The sequence below is a fragment of the Pollicipes pollicipes genome, unplaced genomic scaffold (assembly GCF_011947565.3).
Source record: "Pollicipes pollicipes isolate AB1234 unplaced genomic scaffold, Ppol_2.1 Scaffold_6686;HRSCAF=7923_pilon_pilon_pilon, whole genome shotgun sequence".
NCBI classification, from domain to species: Eukaryota; Metazoa; Arthropoda; class Thecostraca; order Pollicipedomorpha; family Pollicipedidae; genus Pollicipes; species Pollicipes pollicipes.
This window is the reverse complement of record NW_023596921.1, coordinates 31,535,081-31,556,415: the sequence shown is the minus strand read 5'-3', so window position 1 is coordinate 31,556,415 and position 21,335 is coordinate 31,535,081. Positions and strand designations below refer to the sequence as shown.

At 51.7% G+C, this 21,335-nt stretch overlaps 1 protein-coding gene across 1 annotated transcript in view; it reads right to left on the bottom strand.

Moving 5' to 3' along the window:
• LOC119108180 (tyrosine-protein phosphatase 99A) overlaps positions 1-21,335 on the bottom strand; it is a 78,822-nt gene that overhangs the window by 28,586 nt on the left and 28,901 nt on the right. Inside the window, exons 5-9 of the mRNA XM_037231757.1 lie at positions 13,066-13,250; positions 12,341-12,534; positions 8,984-9,098; positions 855-1,046; positions 42-225 (exon numbers count right to left, since the gene is read on the bottom strand). Of these exons, the coding sequence (XP_037087652.1) occupies positions 42-225; positions 855-1,046; positions 8,984-9,098; positions 12,341-12,534; positions 13,066-13,250 (870 nt within the window). The remainder of the gene's footprint in view (positions 1-41; positions 226-854; positions 1,047-8,983; positions 9,099-12,340; positions 12,535-13,065; positions 13,251-21,335) is intronic.

Sequence of the window (21,335 nt, the reverse complement as noted above, 5' to 3'; positions counted from 1 at the left end):
ATTAACACGCGCATTGACGCCACGCGCCATGGTGCGCTCACCCATAGACGACCTCCGGTTTACGCCACTGCAGTCCCAGTGACGTGTCCGTCGGGCACGTGATGTTGGTGATGACGGGCGCCCCCGGACCGCTGACGTCAGTCCGTGCCCTCACAGGGAACGAGCGGTCGCCCTCGCCGGCCCCCGTCACCGCCTTCAGCCACACGCTGTACTCTGTGTCCGGATCTGTGGGTCGCAGTGATGCCACTGACTCAGGCGGTGTGCCCGGTCCTGTTCTTTGGATGTCATTGCCATCACAGACACACACCGCAGTCCCGGTGTGGCTGTGTAAGTCCAGAGGTAAATGGCATGAACTGGATTACCGGCCGGGCTCTTTGGGTTCAAGTGTCGTCACTAACGCGCTATTTTCCTTGTCCGGCTCTGTGGGCTGCAGTGACGTCACTGATAAATGAACTCTCTGTGCTGTTCAATAACGGTAATATGACCTTGATAACCAAACACCATTGTGTTCAACCGTGCGAAGCTGTATAGTGCCATATGGCTCTGCAGCGCAATATCAGATTAGCCGTTTTCTAGAACTGGTAATAAGCCACAATACCGCGAATCAAGCATGTTGAAAGGAGCAAGAGGTGTGTTTAATGCAGATTAAAAGTGAGCCCAATTGCACAAATGAATATTTAATGCTGTTAACGAGACACATAGCTGATTTGGACTACTACTTAATGCATAATTATGCCGAGTCCACACACCCACAGACTGTTTGAGAGCACGCAATACAAGAGTCTGCATAAGCATGCCAAGGAGCACGAGCGCTTGAACGCCTGCCATGTGTTCCTGAAGCCGTCTCCCCTCACCGAGGTTGGTGATGGTGAAGGTCCTGCGATCGCCGTCAGGCACGGCTCGGCGCATGACCTGGCCTTTGTCGGCCGTCCAGTAGGCGTTGTAGCCGCGCACCAGGCCGTTGGGCCGGCGCGGCGGCACCCAGCGCAGCACCACGCTGCGGTCCCGCACGCTGGAGAAGCTGACGTTCACGGGCCGCGACGGCACTGCCGGACAGCGCGCGGCGCGTGACGAGGCGCCACCCGACGGCCGCCCGCCGGCAGGTCGGCCCTTTCGGGGAAAACGCTCATCTGGGTGGCGTTCGTCGCACCCGGACTTTTAAATTGCGCGCACATACTTGAGCAGGGGGGATGTCACGCGTTCACAGTGTTCGCGCGTCGCGCGCCGCGCCTGACGACTGGGGCCCCAGGCTGCGGCGCGGCACTGTTGCGGCGGATAGTGGAACACTTCATGCATTGGATCAATCCACGGATTGTGGATCAATCCGCGGACTGGATTGGACCGGATCAGATATTTTCACTAAAACATGTGTCGGATTTTGAAATTTACCAGGTCACACGGTTTTCGCGGATCAAATATCAATCAAAATGGAAATCACCACTTAACGTTCCTCCAATGCTGAAAAGAGACATCAACCGAGAAAAGTATCTTGACACCATTAAAATACAGTGGTTTGAATTACAAGCAATGTGCAGGCAGACTACATAATACATAACTCAGCCACATAATCCTCAAATAAATTCTCTGCTGAATAGGTCACATTGACAACTTTATATGAGTGAGTGACACTCATATATGCTGATATTGAAAACTGCTCTGGCAAATCATCACATAACTACTTTTGTAACTACTACTATAGGTTTGATCTTGCCAGCAGTCCCATTGAACCATAGTGGCTGCCATTGCATATCAGAGTTGAAAAAGTAGGCGGAAAATGTTTTGTTGGCAAAATGCACACCATAGAGCTTTGAGCTGCAAGGTCGTGTTTGAGGAAATTAAAAGAAACTTATCTCGATGGAAACACTATGTTCCGTTGGCTTAGTCAGTCAGTCAAGTTTTAGTTATCACCATCTTCAAACTAAGTGTGATGCTTCAGCTAATCTAATGGCAGGTGTATGTCAGAGCAAAATTGCATCCTCAATATCACTCAGTGATCTTCAAAATTGATACATCTCAGAGAATGACCATGTCGTCCTCAACAACCATGGACCAAAGACACCTTCCTCACCCAGTAGTTAGTTGCTTGATGTGAGTTAGGTAGTCTTTACATCCAGCAAAAAACTTTTATTTTAGGTAGGCAGCCATCAATTTGTGTCCTATTCATTCTGCCTCCACTCGTATTATCCATACACAAATTTGGACGTTAACAATACATTTGCGTAGCTGTGACTTTTCTGTAATGGTTTGGGAGATCCAGAGCACTTTACACAGAAAAACAGGAAATTTACTGGGTGAATATGGCACCCAATACCATCCATTCATGCCTTAAATGAAGATTTGGTGAGATTCTGAGCATCTGGTGCGATCACCACGGTCCTTCATAGCAAGTGGGCAGCATGCATATAGGATGTCAAAGCACCAGTGGTCATGACAAAAGTCGGATGACTGGCGAAATGTACGTTATTCTCTCTCATGTTTTTGAACGTGGAAGGATATTTTATTGGTATCTGTGGCGCTCACGACGCAGAAATGACTTATCAAACTGATAAAACGCTGTCCCATAACAAATGCGAAGTGCCGTAACATTGTCGGTGTATCTGGAATAATTGTTTTTCTGTATAAATGTAACTTCTTGCGCCTGCACGATTTACGATTACAAATAAAATAGTTTTCGCGCTTTTTCCCACATGAACAAACAAGGGAGATCTGGCAGCATATGGCGTTTTGGCCAGGGGGCTGAAGAAATGACGCAACTCTTTCATATTCCTGCATGAAAAAAAGAAAGACGGCACCGCAGGCACATGCCGGTGGGCAGTCGCGCGCCCTGATTGCAAGTTACACGCAGCAGGTAATCTAGCGGGAAATAATGGTCGCTGTTGAGTTCGTTTCACCAGCTGCTGTGTCCAGGAACGCATGCTCACATCATTTACCACATGTGAGGTGAGATGGTCGGTTTATTTATTCAAAAGGCGCACTAGGTGGGTATCGTTTTGCGCTTGTTAACTGAGTACCGTTGACACTGTCGAGTGGCAGGTGCAGATCTATTGCACGTAACCTGAAGTCTGGAATTTTTAGATAGTATGCTCACACCTTTAGGTTGGTGAAGCGAGGGGCGAGCTTGGCCCCTAAAATGTAATGGTGCTTATGAATTATTGGCTTAGATAATTGTAATATTATTGAAAGCAAGGTGAGTCTTATTGCAAAATTTTGTAGCCAAGAGGCAACAAGCTGTGTTTAATCTTTTGGCACCCACTCGTGTATACCAACTTATTGTACGTTTTCCCAATAGAAATTAACAAACAAATACAATTTAAGGTACTCAAAAGCACTAACTTTGCTGTTCATATAATAAAAAGTCCTTTATGTTGGAGTGGATCGGCACAGAGTCATCTGAAAAACATCTGGCAATTCGGACCGGATCACGTTGTAATGAGAAATCTGGGAAAGGCGGAATGGCAATCAAACTGAATTTGGACTAGCCTGATTGGACTGGACCGGATCCTGAAAATTAATGCCGTGAAGTTCTTTAACAGACAGCTTGGGCTTGTGCAGACGGGCTGTGCACAGGACGTGAATGAGTGTTGACAGGCAAGGCGTCCAATGACTTAGTGCTCAAGGTGTCCTCGCGTTTGCGTGCCAATTTATGCTGGCTTCTTAACCGTACGTGACGCTGACATACGTTGCAGCCTTTTACACTGGTTTCTGGTTTTATCAATATGCTTTGATATTCGATCCATAATTTTTTATGAGATTATGCCTATATCCCAACTAATTGCATCCTACTTTGAGCATTTTTTAATCGCTTGCCGTGAATTTTAGCAACGACTGATTGTCCATGGCTGATCACTGCCCCAGTGGCCAGGGACAGTCGCAATCTATCATCGGCTTTCCACGCACCATTCCTAGAGGATACAGATGCGCGCCCAGCACGGGACAGTACAGGGACATGGCCAGCATGGGGTCCGCAGAACAGGCAAGCTGCCCACAATATCCTCTCAAAAACGTTACGTTGGTGGGTGTAAGCATGACGGCAGGCTGCCAGGCTAATTTTCAAGCGTAACCATTTTTGAGGGACACACACTATTCGGGATTTTTCGATAATTTTTTCCATATAATTTCGCAAACCAAACAGGCTTAGCAGCCCGAGCCAGACCACAAGTCGCGTTTGGGGGCTCTTTGCGATATAAACAGGGATGCTTGCGTTGAAGTCGCTTTCTGTGACCGATCCGACAGTCAAAGCCGGCCTTTAAGGGTACCGCTGGGCGAAATTACGTGACGTCAACACAGCTATCGCGCCGTAGGGGCCGATGCCTTACTGGCGTTGAACGAGCAGCGTCACTCCGCACTAGATTCTTCAGCAGACGAGTGGTAAAACAGTATTGTCTGCAGCAGATGGCGCAGCACTGGATCGCGGTATTGCACGCGCTGAAATATTCTGCACTATGTGGTTAGATTAGGCTTATTATAATCATCTCATCATAGCGCATCACATTCATGAAAGGACTTGTCAAGCCTAAAATCGTACTCATCAGTAGTGCTCATAAAATCGTACTCATCATATATATATATATATTTGCTCCACTGGGTGACTTTTCAGTAATTAGCGCGGTCACTACGTGGAGGTATACAAAACAACACAGTTTATATCATGCCAACATCTGCGACACAACCCAAGCAATCTTAAGCCAAACCTTGCATAGGGTTTGCGAACGATCGTAAGCCAGGAGACGCTCTGATCAGGCTCACTGTGCCGAGAAGCGTCGACTGATATTGAAGCCACCGATCTGACATACGCCATTGAAGGATGTGCGTGGCAACGCCGACGGCACCGGCCGTTCAGTCCCAGGGTCTAGCAAAGTAGAACTCGTAAGCGCGCCGCCCACCCCGTGCGTACCCTGGATGAATGCAGCTCTGTTGAATCAGTAGCTCGAATGGCTCGGGTTGATATGTCAGAGGGCAGCTCAACTCCGCCTGCGAGCGCTTTAGGGAGCAGCCACGACCGTCGAAGCCCGAGCTTCATGACCGGTTGACCGGTTGACCTTTGACCGGTTGACCGGCTGACCGGTTGACTGGTTGAAGCCCAAGCTTCATGGCCGGTCGCGATCAGCCAGCAGTGCGCTCGCTCTCGGCCATCTCACAGCACACGGAGCCGGACAAATATGCTAGGTTCTTCTGAAACCAGTGATGATTTAGAGCGCCGAAGTTGGCTGCTTTCTGTACTGCTTTCTGCTTTCTGTTCGGTATTTCGTGTGCTTCGATGCGTCCGCTTCAAACTGTGAAACAGCGCAGAATGTGTGACAACAAGGGAGCCTGAAGTAAGAACAGCTGCCAGAAACAACGGCAGATGGGAGGGGAAAATTTGTGCGCCATTTTGCAAAGCCCAGCTACCAAGCTGTCCCAACAGCGAATAATTTGGGAGATTCGTTTGTCCCATGAAACGTGGGAATAAACAATGATGATATAGATCAGGCGAAATGCATGCCATGACCACAGGAGCAAACTGGAAACCATGTGCGCGCGGACTGTTCACCGGGCTTCATGGAAATCTTCCAGTTTTGGCGGGTTTCTGTTCACCGGGCTTCATGAAAAGTTCCAGTTTTGGCGGGTTTTATCATAGTTCGGTTATGTATAGATCACTTAAGAGCTGGTTGAAGAGTGCGTCCCTTTTTCAGCATTCTCAGCCTTTCCAACAATGTTGGATCAGCTGGGCGCCCCAGCCTATGACACAGGCATCATCAGCTCAGCCAGCTGCTTGCCTGTGGGAGGATGTGAGATGAGCTTAGCAGATGCTCATTTATAAAATCAAAAGTTATATAAAAGAACAGGGACGCAAATGAGGCCTTGGAACGTTCCGGATCCTCTTTAGGTGGGAGCAGCTAACTCCAGACCCTTTCCCATATTGATTATTCTTTGAGCGATCCCCCTCCCCGCAGCTGTCTCGGTGGACTGTCTGTCTCGAAAGCGGTGCTGTTCGTCAGTATACTTTGCTGGCATATGTCAACACTGGTGTCAGCACCGACCGTAGTGCTGCGCCCAGCCAGCTGTTGCAGACAGTGCCGGCGTCGGCTCGATGACAGAGGTGACCTTAAACATCAGCCACGGGGTTGACCTCACACATCAGCCACAGGGGTGACCTCTTACGTCGGCCACGGGGAGGACCTCACACATCGGCCACAGGGGTGACCTCTCACGTCGGCCACGGGGAGGACCTCACACATCAGCCACGGGGATGACCTCACACATCGGCCACGGGGGTGACCTCTTACGTCGGCCACGGGGTTGACCTCACACATCAGCCACAGGAATGACCTCACACTTCAGCCACAGGGATGACCTCACACATCAGCCACGGGGATGACCTCACACATCGGCCACGGGGATGACCTCACACATCGGCCACAGGGTTGACCTCACACATAGGCCACGGGGAGGACCTCACACATCGGCCACAGGGGTGACCTCACACATCGGCCACGGGGATGACCTCACACATCAGCCACGGGGATGACCTCACACATCGGCCACGGGGGTGACCTCTCACGTCGGCCACGGGGTTGACCTCACACATCAGCCACAGGGATGACCTCACACATCGGCCACGGGGAGGACCTCACACATCGGCCACAGGGGTGACCTCACACATCGGCCACGGGGATGACCTCACACATCGGCCACAGGGAGGACCTCACACATCGGCCACGGAGATGACCTCACACATAGGCCACAGGGGTGACCTCACACATCAGCCACAGGGATGACCTCACACATCAGCCACGGGGATGACCTCACACATCGGCCACAGGGTTGACATCACACATAGGCCACGGGGATGACCTCACACATCGGCCACGGGGGTGACCTCACATATCGGCCACGGGGAGGACCTCACACATCGGCCACGGGGAGGACCTCACACATCGGCCACGGGGAGGACCTCACACATCGGCCACAGGGGTGACCTCACACATCGGCCACGGAGATGACCTCACACATCGGCCACAGGGAGGACCTCACACATCGGCCACGGAGATGACCTCACACATAGGCCACAGGGGTGACCTCACACATCGGCCAAAGGGATGACCTCACGCATCGGCCACAGGGATGACCTCACACATAGGCCACGGGAGTGACCTCACACATCGGCCACAGGGGTGACCTCACACATCGGCCACAGGGGTGACCTCACACATCGGCCGCAGGGGTAACCTCACACATCGGCCACAGGGGTGACCTCACGCATCGGCCACGGGGATGACCTCACACATCAGCCACGGGAGTGACCTCACACATCGGCCACAGGGGTGACCTGACACATTGGCCGGCCGGCTGCATCTGCTGAATGGCTGTATTAGCACCTCTTCTAGGGAATGTTCAGCGACAGAACGCCCCAATTACACAAAATTCGAAGTGTATATTTGAGCATATCAATTTGCGTACAACGTACTTACTTCTGATCTATCCTCCCTTTTTACATTACTTGATTCTTACATGAAGACGAAAAACACCAACAAAGATGTGCAGTGAAATGGCCGTGATATATAATGGGGCTATGACAAAAATTTAGTACGAGACTAAAACAGTTGCGAGGACAGGGAAATACTTGTTCAATGGGAAAGGGAATGCATGCGCGTGTGGCGCACTTCAACCCGCATATGATACGACAACCTTCGCCCTGGTGGGGGAATGAGACCACCGCCCCCTGAGATTTGCGGAGAACATCTCTCCGGCATGTTGTTCAATCACACTCAGATCCTGGTAGCCTCTAAGACATTCATTGAACGTGTTCTGACACTATAAACGTTTCCCAAAGGTTTCTGTTTTCTGTGAAGTAACGGCCCTTTTGGAGCACTGCACGGCGATCCTCGGCCGGTGCGGACGACGGGTGGCAACCGACGATTCCGCGGGCTATGCAGGGCGGGCCAACACCGTTCCATCAACGGAGCCCTAGGTCACAGATGTATGCTCACAACACTTTGAACTACATTCGTTACATATATAGTTGAACAAGGCATACACCTGTTTGGTTTCGTGTCGCTACGTATTATTGTCTTTTACGTATGAACTTGTAATGCGGACAAAATTTGATTTTAAGAAAAATTCGCCCCTTGGCCTGACATTGTGGCGTACATTTCAATCAGCAACATAGCGGTTTTTACCAATCGCAAGATCTCGTTGAGATCAATCCACTGCTGTTTCCGATACGCTCTATCTTTCTTAGCTTGGAAACTGCAGGTTGGGGTCGTCTCCCCATTTCTATCAATCCACGTTATGAAAAACGCCCAATCAGGGCGATGGTTACAAAGGACCTGGGTTGTAGATTTGGTTGCAGAAAATGGGGCTAAAACGTGCCGAGAGGGCGCGGCTATGGCGTCCCCGCTCGCGTAGACCACACTCCCAGCGCGCGTTATGCTGCCCCGGCATGCGACAGAGCACTGCGGAACAGTCTACATTTCCGGTTCGTCGACGACCGGAGCAGGCCGTAGGCATAGCACGCTGGCTCGCGTATAATCACGGGATTTTTCCTTTTTCTAGCGAGCGCAGCATTTTCCCACCTGGCTCCCTGCCCCGCCATCGGTGATAGCACCAGGAAGGGGTGGGAAGTGGACTTGTTCAAGAGCAGTCCTGGGATTTAACATTAAACCTCCGGATTTTCTTACATCGTTTCTGTGAGAAAGCAAGAAGAAAAATGAGTGGTCAATCACACATAATTCTCTCCGACAACGACCGGATCATCTGTACCGAGCGCCGCTCGGAACAGTTTCCCCACATTCTGGACAATCATACCCGATTACTGTTCGTCCGGCTGCTAAGCCTCGGAGTCCGACTGGCGGAGCGCCGGCGGCTGCAGGCTGACGGATGGCCTGTGCAATGCTGCCGGGCTCAGGAGCCGAGCGGCGGCGGCGGCCGCGCTCAGTCCAGCCGGCTCACCCGGCTCAGCGGCGCCCGGGACTGCTCTGCTCGCTCAGGGTCTGCTCCTTACCGCCCTCGCCCGTGGTGGCGGTGATGGTGGCTGGCGGTCCCAGGTCCTGCGGATTCTTCACCTGTAGAGTGATCTCGTACCTCGTGTACGGCTCCAGGTCCTCGATGAAGTAGCTCTGTTGGGCAGAACAGGCTACTGCCATTGCGGGCCAGCATACCGCATACGTGGATAGTAACAATGCGAAATGAGAAATCAAATTTGACATACGTCTGCACGTCAACCCACAGTTGGGGGAGCTCCATGGAAAAGACATTCTAACTGACACCGAGATGGATTTTTTTGTGTTTAACTGTAGAGGCGATCTTGTCAGTTGCGAATTAGCTGTATTGGATCTGGAATGTTTCAAGAATTAACTAACTAATTTAGTTTGATCTCCTAATTGGTCGGTAGGGCGGGGCAAGAAGCATGTTGAAGGCTCTCAGTGAAAAAGCCGGCCCCGAGAGATATTCCCCACGTACCGCATGCCCCCCCCCCCAAATGGGCGCAAATAAGCAAGGCAGCTGACGTGTCCTTACAACTCGGTAGCCAACAGTTATGGCCCCACCGTTTAAGGGAAATCCAAATGTGTCGTCCTGGTATTTAGCATTGAGGGGGCTGTGATTGGACAGTAAGAGGAGCCCCTAATTACTTAGAACAGGAAACCGCTTGGGTAGAGCCGTGGAGGGCTCGGGGCGGATCGTCAGTCATTCCTCTCCCGGTCGGGGAATTAGGGGCACCTTTATTCCAGCCCAGAGTACCTACTGGTTATCATTCTGAAAACACTGGAGTATGGGACCCGGGTCGGTACTGAAATCATCAGAGGGACGCATCACTCATCGGTCTCGTCCTCGACGCAGAAAGGCCCCTCACCGGAGTACTTGATCCCAGGTCGCCAAAGGGCCGCACTGACCCAGACGAATCTTTCACCAGAGCATGCGGTTCAGTTATTAGCGTTATTTATTATTAGCCTTCCGGCCTAGGTCCTCTAATACGACCTCCGGGCAGCCCTTCGGACCATCTAATCGCGCCCTTGATCGCATTTCGGGCAGGGATACTCGCAAAATCCATAGCTGTCAACCCCAGCAAGTCTGCCACGTCGGGCCGACGCCAACAGCTTTGGCACATTCGACTCGCACGGTCAGTCCACTCCATTCGACGTCGGATGTCTTCGCGACATGCCCCCACAAAGCAGTAAGGCCCCACTCGGCACCCATCGACCCGAATCACAGATGCATCTGACAAAGTTTTGCAACAGGTGAGCAGGTCTGGCCGCCGGCGCGAAACTTCTACGATTTGCTGCCTCTTCGGATCTTTTATCACAGCAGGGGGTAATTGAAATCTCACTGCGGCGCCTCCTGAGAGTATAAGTTAGCAAACATGGCAGACCATAGGAAAGTTGGCCCATTCGGTGCAGCATGTGGCTCTTACTCCGTGTGTTCAATTGACCTTGACCTCCCTGAAGTACGACCATCAATTTTGGGTATCGCCTTTGGTAATAGTCATCCCTCACGGCCCCTATACCACAGCCTCGCCGGTCTGAGAGATATCCAGCTATCCTTTGTTCCAGGATTCTGACGCTAATGAACCCAGTGGAATGTCGACTTGTCATGTTCATGATGATGAGCTGCGTTTGTGCCTACACCTTAAGTGTTAAAAATCAGGCAACAGCCTAAATATATGCATGATCGATCTTGGAAGAGAAAAAAGAAGTTTATGAAAAGATGAACACGAGGTTCCGGCTCCTTTCTATAGCTCTAATTGCTTTAATGGCCTAACTCACCTTGCTAATTACCATTTCTGTTGAAACAAGCGTAATTCCAGTCACACACAAAGGTCATGGCAGCATAACTATCATATGTGCTTCAGAACTATTACGGGATACCGTTGTCCTCAGCCACATACACGTCGAGGTGCTAAAACAGAATGGGTTCCCGCAAAAGATTCATGATACATCTCCGCCTCAGCTTTCATCGCATGCCATGGTCATCTGCCGACAAATCATGTTTGCCATACAGTAAAAGCCACCGTTCCGCAGCCCGTCAACGGCTGGAACGCCGCACCTCCGCCACCTGTACCGAAGCTTCCGGATTGGATTGGTTGTCCGCTGAGCAATCACGCTTTCAGCGATCAACTCCAAACAAGCTTCGGCGGGGGCCGCGGTGCAGCACGTGCGAGGGCGGCGCGACCCGCACCGCCACTCATCCCAGCACGGTCGGCGGCCAATATCCAGAGTGGCCGGCGGCGGACGGCTCGTTCGGCCGCCTTTACGACAGGTGCCGGGCCGGTGGCGCGCGGCGGGGACACACGAGGGCCGCGGCGACCGGGCGCCGGACCCGATGCGCCGCTAACACTCCGGAATTAGTGCCATCACCGCGATGTCATCCCATGCAGAATCGCCGTAGTTTGACACTTACGGCGGCTGTCATCCAACTTTCGCACATCTTAGGGCCGGCCGGACAGCTCGATAGCCCCAGCAGGCCGGCTTTCCGGCGGAATGACTGCCACTGCCGAGGAGTTCCAGCCGACTTTGATTTAATGACGTATTATGTAAGTGAATGAAATGCACTCAATGACATTAATTGATGCTGTTTAACGGCTGATGCTGCTTGTTACGGCAGCCATTTTTCAGCGGGTTGTCTATTTTTCAGTCGGGAACGAGGGAACGAGACTCTCGTGACGAGAAGCCTCGTGTAAGTGATGCTATCGACTCTTGAACAGAAGTCCCTTTGACACCTCGTCTATCTATATCACTTTAGCTTGATTGTGTGGCAGGACGCAGCCCGAAAAATTCACACCACGCTGTTGAGGCGAGTGAAAATTTACGACCGTCATTGTAAATGCAATAGGCCTTAAGTGTTCCCTCCCGCAATGTGCGGAAACGATAAAATGTTTAGGACAGAGGTTGACTAATAACGATGTTCAACAGCCATTTCGATCTCTAAAAATGTGAATCTTGAGGCAGAGTTAACTCAAGTGCTCCATGACATCAATTCGTCTCACATGCCTTGAACAGCTGCAGACGGAACGTTGCGTGCCGGACAGACGCTACATCGCGAACAGACATCGCGAACATCGCGAATGCACGCGCGGTTGGCGCCCTGAGCCGCGTGCCGCGGTCTGACCCGTCCGGCAGCAGACCTGCGGCTGGTGCTGCTGACCACTCCAGCCTGTCGTGAATAGGGTGTGCGTGTGGGGAGCGGAGGGGAGGGGAGGGGAGCACCCGGTTAGGACAGACATGTACCTGAAGGGCGCTGACAGCCGGCTGTAGCTGGGGGGAAGGGGGGGGGGAGCAACCTCACCCGGTCCGACAAGTCGTGCAGCTGGACACTGCAGGCCAGAACCTGCTGCGGTGGTGGAAGGGGGGAAAGGTGGCCTTACCCGGTCCGACACGTCGTGCAGCTGGACGCTGCTGGCCGGTCCCGACCGGCGGCCTGGCTCGGCCCGCCGGTACGTCAGGTGGTAGCCGGTGAACTCCCCGTGCAGCGTGTGGTCGGCCGGGGGCCGCCAGCCCACCTCTATAGAGGTGGACGACCGGTTCCGGGCATATGTCAGCTTCGGTGGCGCTCCGGGACCTGCGGCGGGAGACAGCAGGTGGTGCACTCATGCTGGGCTGGTGAGGTAGTGAGGTCTCAATAGCGTAACCTCCATGGCGCTGTCATCGTGTGGTGAGAATTAGCGTTTGAACATACGGACATCAGCGCAAAAGATATCACGGTCTTTTAGACCACCATTTAGAAGGCTGCAATGTCTTGCAGTCACGCAAGGACACACACAACGAGATATGTTCTCGAATCCTGATTCACGCCTTGGCGACGTCATGAGTTTAAAAGTCAAACAAGAAATTGTTTTTTTGCTCGCGCGTAGCTTCTGTTGCATTTCCTTATCGTGCAAACCGGATAGACGAGTCCATGCTAGGCTACCGCTAGCCGCTGACTTCCCGCGACCATTGAAGAGACATATCCTACGTGTATTGACAGAACAGGGGACATTGCTGCGTACGCCGCAACCCACAACGTTCTCGAACGCCCAACTTACGCCCTCAGAGGATGGTGACTTACACCCTCTGAGGGAGCGATTGAGGCTCTCTGAGGGTGCTGACTTACGCTCTCGGAGTGTGCTGACTGGATACGAGGCGTCGCTGGGCCGGCTGTAGCCCATGTCGTTGGCGGCCACCACGCGGAAGGTGTAGACGGTAAACGGTGTGAGGTCGGCGACCGTGGCGTTGGTCTGGCTGCCGGCAGTGCGGTGGCCCGCCTCGACCGCAGGCCACGTGCCCGTATCGCCGTACCTGACGACGGAGCGCGCGCGTCAGCCGACAACGTCAACACCGACGGCCGCATCGCCGGTATCAGTGCCACTTGCTGGCAGCGTTGGACTTCGATGGATGTCCACTTCTCGCGGTCAGAACCAGCTTAGATGTATGTTTTATCAGCTCAGATGAATCGGTCCAAATTAACTGTTCAAATTACTCGTGTTCAATCTATGTCTGCAAGCTCTGCCCTTTCGTGCAGCACAAAACTTCTAATTAAGCTGTCGAGCATAGACAGCGAAGACTGAAATACGAGCGTCGCTTTTTGGTGGTCGTGATTTAGCCCTGCCGCCTCCGGCTTACGGTGTCCAGATCCGGTACAACCAGACACCGCTGCGCCTACCGCCGATACCGCTCTGCCACCGATGATGACTGTGTCCGCTAGCATGGTCGCCTGTTTACCGCCGCTCGGAGTCGTCTGATCGTGCCAGAATGGCGGCATGATTTGCGGAGCGCCCGGCGCCTGGCAGTGGACGGGCACGAGCGCTGGTACGGCGGGCACGCCCGGAGTCTACTCCCTTCGGTCGCCACGGTGCGCGGCCGACGCGACAGCGGCCCCTTCGGACGCGTCGGCGACGGCCGCACGCGCGCCTGACGCACGTGCCGGCCGCGGGACGGGCGACCGGGCCTGCAGGCGGCACACCTCAAAAGCAAACACGCCATTCGAAGCCGCGGGCGTGGCACAAGGTGTACGGCCCCACGGCGCGAATAGCGCACGAGCCAGGCCTGGGAGCGGGCCGGCTGGCGCCCGGCGCTGCTGCGCAGGCCGGTGCCGTACCACTCGCATGCCGGCCGGCCATCAGCCGTGGCCCGGCCCGGCCACCGTCGCCCCGTCCCCCAGCCAGGCCGGTCGCCTCGGGGCAAATCGCTCGCTGCTCCGGCGTGAGAAGTCATCCTCGAGCGAGACGAACGGTGCGTTATAGTTTGTGATAGACTCGTGGTCGTGGTCCAGTGGCCGGTTTTCTTCCTCTCTCGCTCTGCGTGTAGCCAAGTTTGCAGCAAAGTTTTCAATTGATTGCGAAGTAGCCTTGAGACCAGACTTGTTACAGCTAAATTAAAGCTACCGTGGTCAAACGTGCAATGAATTTAAAAGATTCTATTAGAGCGAGAGTGCTTTAGAAACAAGCCGCAAGTCAATGCTGGCCAAAAACACGGAGATAATGAAAGAAAAGTCCTCTCAGACCCTCAGTAGATGAATGACAGTACAAATCAAGCTCGGAATTCAGTGAGCAGCCATATTTCCGAGTCCTCAAGTATATCTGAGCGTTTTGGGCAAGAAGTGTCATCTGTAGATATCTGGGTACGCCTGCTCCTTGTCATGTATATGGGCATCTACGTTTCTCATAAAGTGTATAGTTGCATCTATTTCACAACATTCCGGTAGTCTGTCAGTCTGAAAATGCTCCCGTCCTGATGACGGCACGTGCCCAGCGGAGCGACCACAGTGCCCGACACCGCCCGTTACTCGCAAAGTTAGCCACACGGCGCGTGGCAAACGTCGTGTCCTGGCCGAATATGTAAACGGCGCCGGCCATATTTCCAGCGATATTGCCAGCGGGCGGTATGGATTCGACAGCGGCAACTGTGTACCCGTCCAGGTGTGTAATGCGATGACTATAATTGGGCAGTTCCAATATTGCCGGGCGTTATTCGACGAAACAGAAACTGCACGCTCCGCGAGAATGGAAGCTAAACAAGAGAAGTGCAATTAAGGGGTAAATAATGATCCCATTACGAACAATCAGCGGCCCATATAGAGACGACAAATCAGACACGTGACATTAAACAAGCTCCGCGCAGAGCGTACCATGATAGTGGACATACTCCAAATGTATGAAAGTCGTCACGCAAGAAACAGGGCCCTGATTACAGTGAGGGCACACTCTGTAACAGGCTAAGGGAGCTGACTTTTCAGGCATTAATCTGACACCTTCGGGAGTATTCCATCAGCCCCGATCGCTTGGCGGCGTCACGTCTAACACCCTTGCAGCCCGAGGGTCCAAGCGTCGTATTGGAAATATTCTAATAGCAATCGATAGATCGGGTCTGTCCCGCATAGGACATTTTTCTTTGGCGTCTTTCGCGCGACTAGTACACTCAAATTGTCACGCCAAATTATCTTAAACATTGCCGAATGCTTCGAACGATTTTGAAGTTCCTTTTTACTCGCAATAGCGTTCTCAAGCTTTCCAACTAGCATTAAGCAAACAAGTGTTTCAATGCATGCAATTATCATACCGTCATGAAATAACGTTAGTGTCAGGCCAGGCCCGATTAACACGCGCCCGGGTGGCAGCCTAAATATGCTGCCCTCGGATGGGGGGAGGGATCAATTTGACCCCAGCTGAGATCTCGTGAACTAAGAAAACTAGAGACACCAAATTTACAGGGTGTATTGACCTGTACGTGAATTCCCTGAGGTCAAAGTCTCAGGTTCCTAGATTATGACCATTAGGTCAAAAAAGGTCAAACAATTTGAAGTTCCAGGCTGGTCTCCAAAGTGCCCCCCAGAACCTAGATAACGTTTCTAAGCAAAATTTCACATTTTCATTAAAGGTCAGTGACCTTGTTTGACCTTTTGAAGGTCAAGGTGACCAAAATCATACAAGATTGCTTTGAGTTTTGCATTTGACTAAGCGACAAAGATTACGCCAGGCAGTATGTTTCTAAAATAAAATGTTGACCTGGGTCATGTTAGGTTAATGACTTATTCCGACGTCTAAGAAGTCCATGGAAGATGTATAATGCGCTCCTGCTATCAATGAACTCGAAATCAGTACTAGAAACTATCCCATACAGCAAGCCCTAGAGTAACAAAACAAGTCGGTTTTGACCTTGGTGTGAACTTCATACATGACCTTAGGTCAATGCAATTTACTCATTCAACTGCTGTGTTGTCTAAGAAAGCACCTCAGGGATGTATGGCTTCATCTAGCACTCCGTTGTTGGATCAGATGGAAGGATCCCCTAGAAATTGCCGTCGCTGAAACCATGGTCTGATTTTGACCTGCCATAGATCAGCGACCTTACAATCTAAATACATCTAATTTCGTGATGCCAAACGATCATCCATTTAATTGTCTACACCTAGGCAAAGTTTGGCGTGGCTACGCCGCACCGTTCGGAAACCATTCTAAAAAAACCTTCGGGGGGTCAATTTGACCCCCATCCGAGTGCGTGTTAACGTTCAGGTAAGGTCCAGATCAAGGCAGGTCAAGATCTGATCAGCTCACTAATTTTTGTTTGGCTGTTTTGGGTCATACGGCTTAGAGCATCCATTGCATTGTAAATCGTCTTGATCACATCGGCCTATCTACAAGAAATAAGCTACTAAAATGCCTTTGGTTTGACGATTGTAGCTTGGACCCACACGCTGATAATGATGTAGTATTATCTAACAAGTATGGCTGGCCATAACTGACATTCGGTGAAACCAGTCCATGAATGGCATAAAAACAGGGGAACACGAAATAAAGCCGAAGATCACTGCATGTAGATGCAAAAACACCCACACAGGCCTTCCAAGCTCATCGGAAAATAGTACAGTAACGTGCAAAGCAAAAGCATGTTGATTTTTATAGAACGGACCAAACTCTGCACCCAAAAACTACAGTTTGGTATTTATGTCTGCAACAGTTCAGAACTTGTTCCAAAAAATCAAAGGGTGCCTTTTTCTAAGTTATTGTGGGTTAAAAAACGAGGATGTAAGGGCATGATACTGGTTCTCGTGTCATGCTAGTTGAATGACGTGTCTGGTTTTATACCTTGCACCCCAGTTCCTTTGTCTTACTGCATCACAGCAATCCGCAGAACACGTTGACAGTAGCTGAAGACGAACGCAACGCCCAAAAGAGCCGCTTGAACCATGAGCACTCACTCATATTCAAACATGCGTAGACCTGTGTTCGTAGATGCGACCATTTCTGCCACGTTTTGCCATGACAGTTGATATCGCCGTAAGCCTAGGCTGCACTCGTAGTAGAAAATATGAAAATAAACCAGCGAGCGCTGGAAAAGCAGTCATCAGCATCGGTGACAAAACACAGTTGAATTTCGAACACCCGGTCTCTGCAGTACTGCAGCTCACGGAGGTTAGTTACCACAAACGATACACAAAACTGCTTCGTCTTTCAACACTGTTCCGATCCCTCACTACATGACGGTGCTACTCTATGAAATAAGACGCGAAGATAACGCCGTACAACGACGAAGTAGGCCCAGTGTGCCTGCCGGATGTAGTTTATCGAATGCTGTTTGACTATTAAAGGCCTGCTTTGACCTAGCTTAAAAACATTGACCGATACTTGATGCAGTGTAAAGGGTGCTGTCCTGCGACATTTACCGTGCCGAGCACGCTCATCGGCGTCGCGGGATGACGCCTATGTGCTGAGGGCTTGACCCATATTGCACAAATCACAGTAAAAGAGGCCTATGTGGCCCATCGGGCGGCAAACCCAGAACAGCATCGGTGCCAGAAATTTTCCAGCCGAGCGTAGGGTATCATCCCAACACCAGCGCACACGATATAATGACAAACATCACTGGTCAAGAAGTATGAACAATGGCCCAGGTCGCCATGCATTCTTGAATAGCCCCGCCCCTTCTGTAGTGAACAAAGATACACTAGTTGGCACACGCACCATTCACAAAAACCTGCTAAAAATGTTTCAATCGAATGCAAATGAGCCTAGTTACATCCCTTTGCGCAAGATTTACTTACTACAGTCGCGTGCGCAACAGAGCTTTGTGAAACTGACACAATCCTAAATTGCCGTCATTAGTATCTCGCTCTCCCTTTTATGCGAGTACTTATCCATATTCGAGACGTTTGAAACAGATTTGTGCCAGCTTTAAGTCACTGCCACGACCACCAAGAGTCATGCGACATATGATAGCTGTTCAGGCGTCACACCATCCGATGGTGAATCTGATAAATGTGCATGAAGCTGGGCATCAGCAGTCTGGGTGACTTTCACACCAGCGCTCTCTCACTCCTTACGGAAATAAATGTGCACAAAGCTGGGCATTATCAGTCCAAGTGGCTCTCACACAGGCACTCTCTCACTCCCTACGGGAATAAATGTGCACGAAGTTGGGGATTGGCAATCTGAGTGGCTCTCACACGAACGCTCTCTCACCCATTACGGGAATACATGTACACGAATCTGGCCATCGGCAGTCTAGGTGACTCTCACACGCGCGCTCTCTCACTCCTTACGGGGATAAATAAATGCACACTCTCGGTGACACGGGATTTGTCCACCGATGGAAAATCTCAAGAAAATCGATGTGACAAGGCAGATAGAACGAGCATCTTACGATGGCAAGAAGCCACAAGTGTACCTTGAACGGAAAGTGGTGCAGTTGTCCACCGTCACGGCTGCCGAGGTTCGTTATCTACGCAATATGATATAGAAAATGCGTAAAACAGGTGAAGCGGGGTGCCTTTAGTCCTCACGTGGCATCATTGACTGGAGTGCAAGCATGACAACAAAAGTCAACGTTTCAGTGTTTCTTGCGATTTCTGAACCCTCGCGACAAGCGGCGCGGGAGCTTTCAACACATCATACCCGGGGTTAATAAAACGCGTCGTTAAACCCCAATAGCAGCTGGAATTGTAAAAACTTAATAGCCTATAAAACCCAATAGCCAGCGATGTTGAAAAAAGTTTAGCTAGACCAGATGGCAAATGTGCTGTGCCGCAGACAGGCTTAGGAACATCTCGAAAAGTGTGCGTGGAGGGGGAAGGGAATATGGGGGAGGGGTGGTTGTCAAGGTTGAATTCTGCAGTTACATGCATCGCCACAGAGTTTATGCTAACCGCTCAAAACGGGGTGGGGGACATTACGGCCCGCCTGGGCCCTTGTTCCTACACTCATGGTGGTGCAACAAAAGGCAGTTGCCGTTCGGCCCTTTCTGACTGTTCGCTGGTTGTTGCACCACAAAAATTATGTGTCACGCCACGTCGAACCATGTCGCGCACGTGTACACTCATTTGTGCCTGCTTGATCAATCAATAACACGGTGGCGAGAAGGCTTCACACGGCTATGAACAAATGACAGTCATAAACACCAAAGATGACGGTGAAAATGACGAGGCATTTCTTTGAGCTGGAGGACACCAGACAGTTCAGACGCAAACTATGGACATATAACCCTCCTCCCCCGCGCGTCGCTGAAGCTGCGGGCACTACGCGGGCGCCGTCCAGCCGTGATGGAACGCGCACTTTGTCTCAAACGGCGCAAAACGACGGACAGCTGGCCTCAGCAGTCTGGAGAGGAGCTAGATAAGACGGCCGGCCTGTCGGGCCGCTCCGAGCATGCTTATCTGTCATGCCAGGGAGCAGCTTTTAGGAATATTCATCCGAAAACGCTTCATCTATCGTTGTCATATCGCCTCGCGCGCGGGCAGCTGCCTCCCAGATCATGATCCCCCCCCCCCCCCCCCAGATGAATACATCGTCTGGAATGTTCACAACACGCCACCAGCCATCCGGAGGATGTTTGCGGGCACGGCGAATACTATCGCGCCACCTCAGCATAAGGGACTATCATTTCTACCGCAGAAAAGGAAAAATGATGCATTGTCAATGGCTTATCTGGCGTGTTATTCTAGACGAAGCGATGGCGGCGCGCGCGGCAAATGCGTCGTCTGCGCCGCCTGGATGGGCGTGACCTCAAATGTATCTCCCGCGCCTCATTTCTTCGCGAAGCCAAACAACACACCGGGGAGAGCGGGCTTCTCCTGACGGGCAGACCAGCAGACCATTTTTATCCGAGAGTCAGACGGGCCGCAAAAATCCTTCCCTCTTAGAACATCGGCAAGATGAAATGTGATCTCTGAGGTCAACAAGAGAGTGATGTGGTACTCGTCGGTCCATTCTCTGTGGATGCATCCAAGCCGTTGATTCATGGGGACAGCGAATAAATAATTGACCCAGTGACGTCACGTAAAGCCAATGCGCTGCAGCCCCAGGAGGTCAAATGGCTTTCAAGTGACTCGTTATGGGGCCATCAAGGATCATCGACATTATTTACTGCGTTATGAGAGACGTCCAGCGGCCCGCATCACGTATCGACCCGGCCACCAAGGGGGAGGGGGGAGGGGGCGGACCAGCGCATCACCACCGGCGGGCATCATAATCAGCGAGCTAACAAACAGGCGACCGCAAACACGACAGTAAGGAGCCGGAGCCCAACCGATCGGCACGCTGTGTCTGACGTTTCATCTGACCTGACTGACAGGCGTTTAGCGCACTGACTGTCACAGCCGCCTGGCTACAGACAGTTAGGAAGCGTAATACTACACCGCGTTCTCTCCCGCTGTGAAATCGTGCGTTATTACGAAAATCAGCGATGCTGAGCTGATTTTATCGGCCTGTTTACCAAATCCGGTTCGGGCAATCTTCTAAATCGCTAGCAGGCGACACTAAATTTTTCAGAGCGTCATCGTTATGGAAAACTATGCGGTCTCCTGTTGCGAGAGGGACGAGCCGGTTTATCGGAGTGAAGCGGACACACCCACCGACCGCTTATGGCCAGCTGGAGCTGACGCGCCCCAGCCCAAGATACACGGCACAGCCCTAAATCTCGGCCGTCCAATATTTCTCGAGCTCCAGCTCCACAATAAGAGGCCCCTTTTCATGAAGTTGCGGAAACGGCCCCATTCAGTGTCCGAGAAACTGATGCAGAGCAAATAAAGGACATTTGCGAAACGAGGCCGGCTAAATAAATCCGCGATGCAATCGCCGACAAAGACCCGAGGATCATTGCCAAAGATCGAACAGCATTAAAGCTGAGTCAGTGCCAGCGACGTATCTCATATTGAAAACTCAGCAGCAGCCGTTGGTAGCACTCGTCACTGGCAGCTACTGTCTGCTTCTGACTCTGATCAATCAAAGCCATGCTGTTCACGGCGGGAGCGCGTTTCAAATGAAGCCGACGAGGCTGATTATCTGGACATCATCTCCTCATTTTCCATCCAAATTAGTGATCCCAGGGCTGTTCCTCCCGCGTTGAGGACCATGCCCACCAGAGCTCGAGCGCGTGCCATTGTTTTCCAGA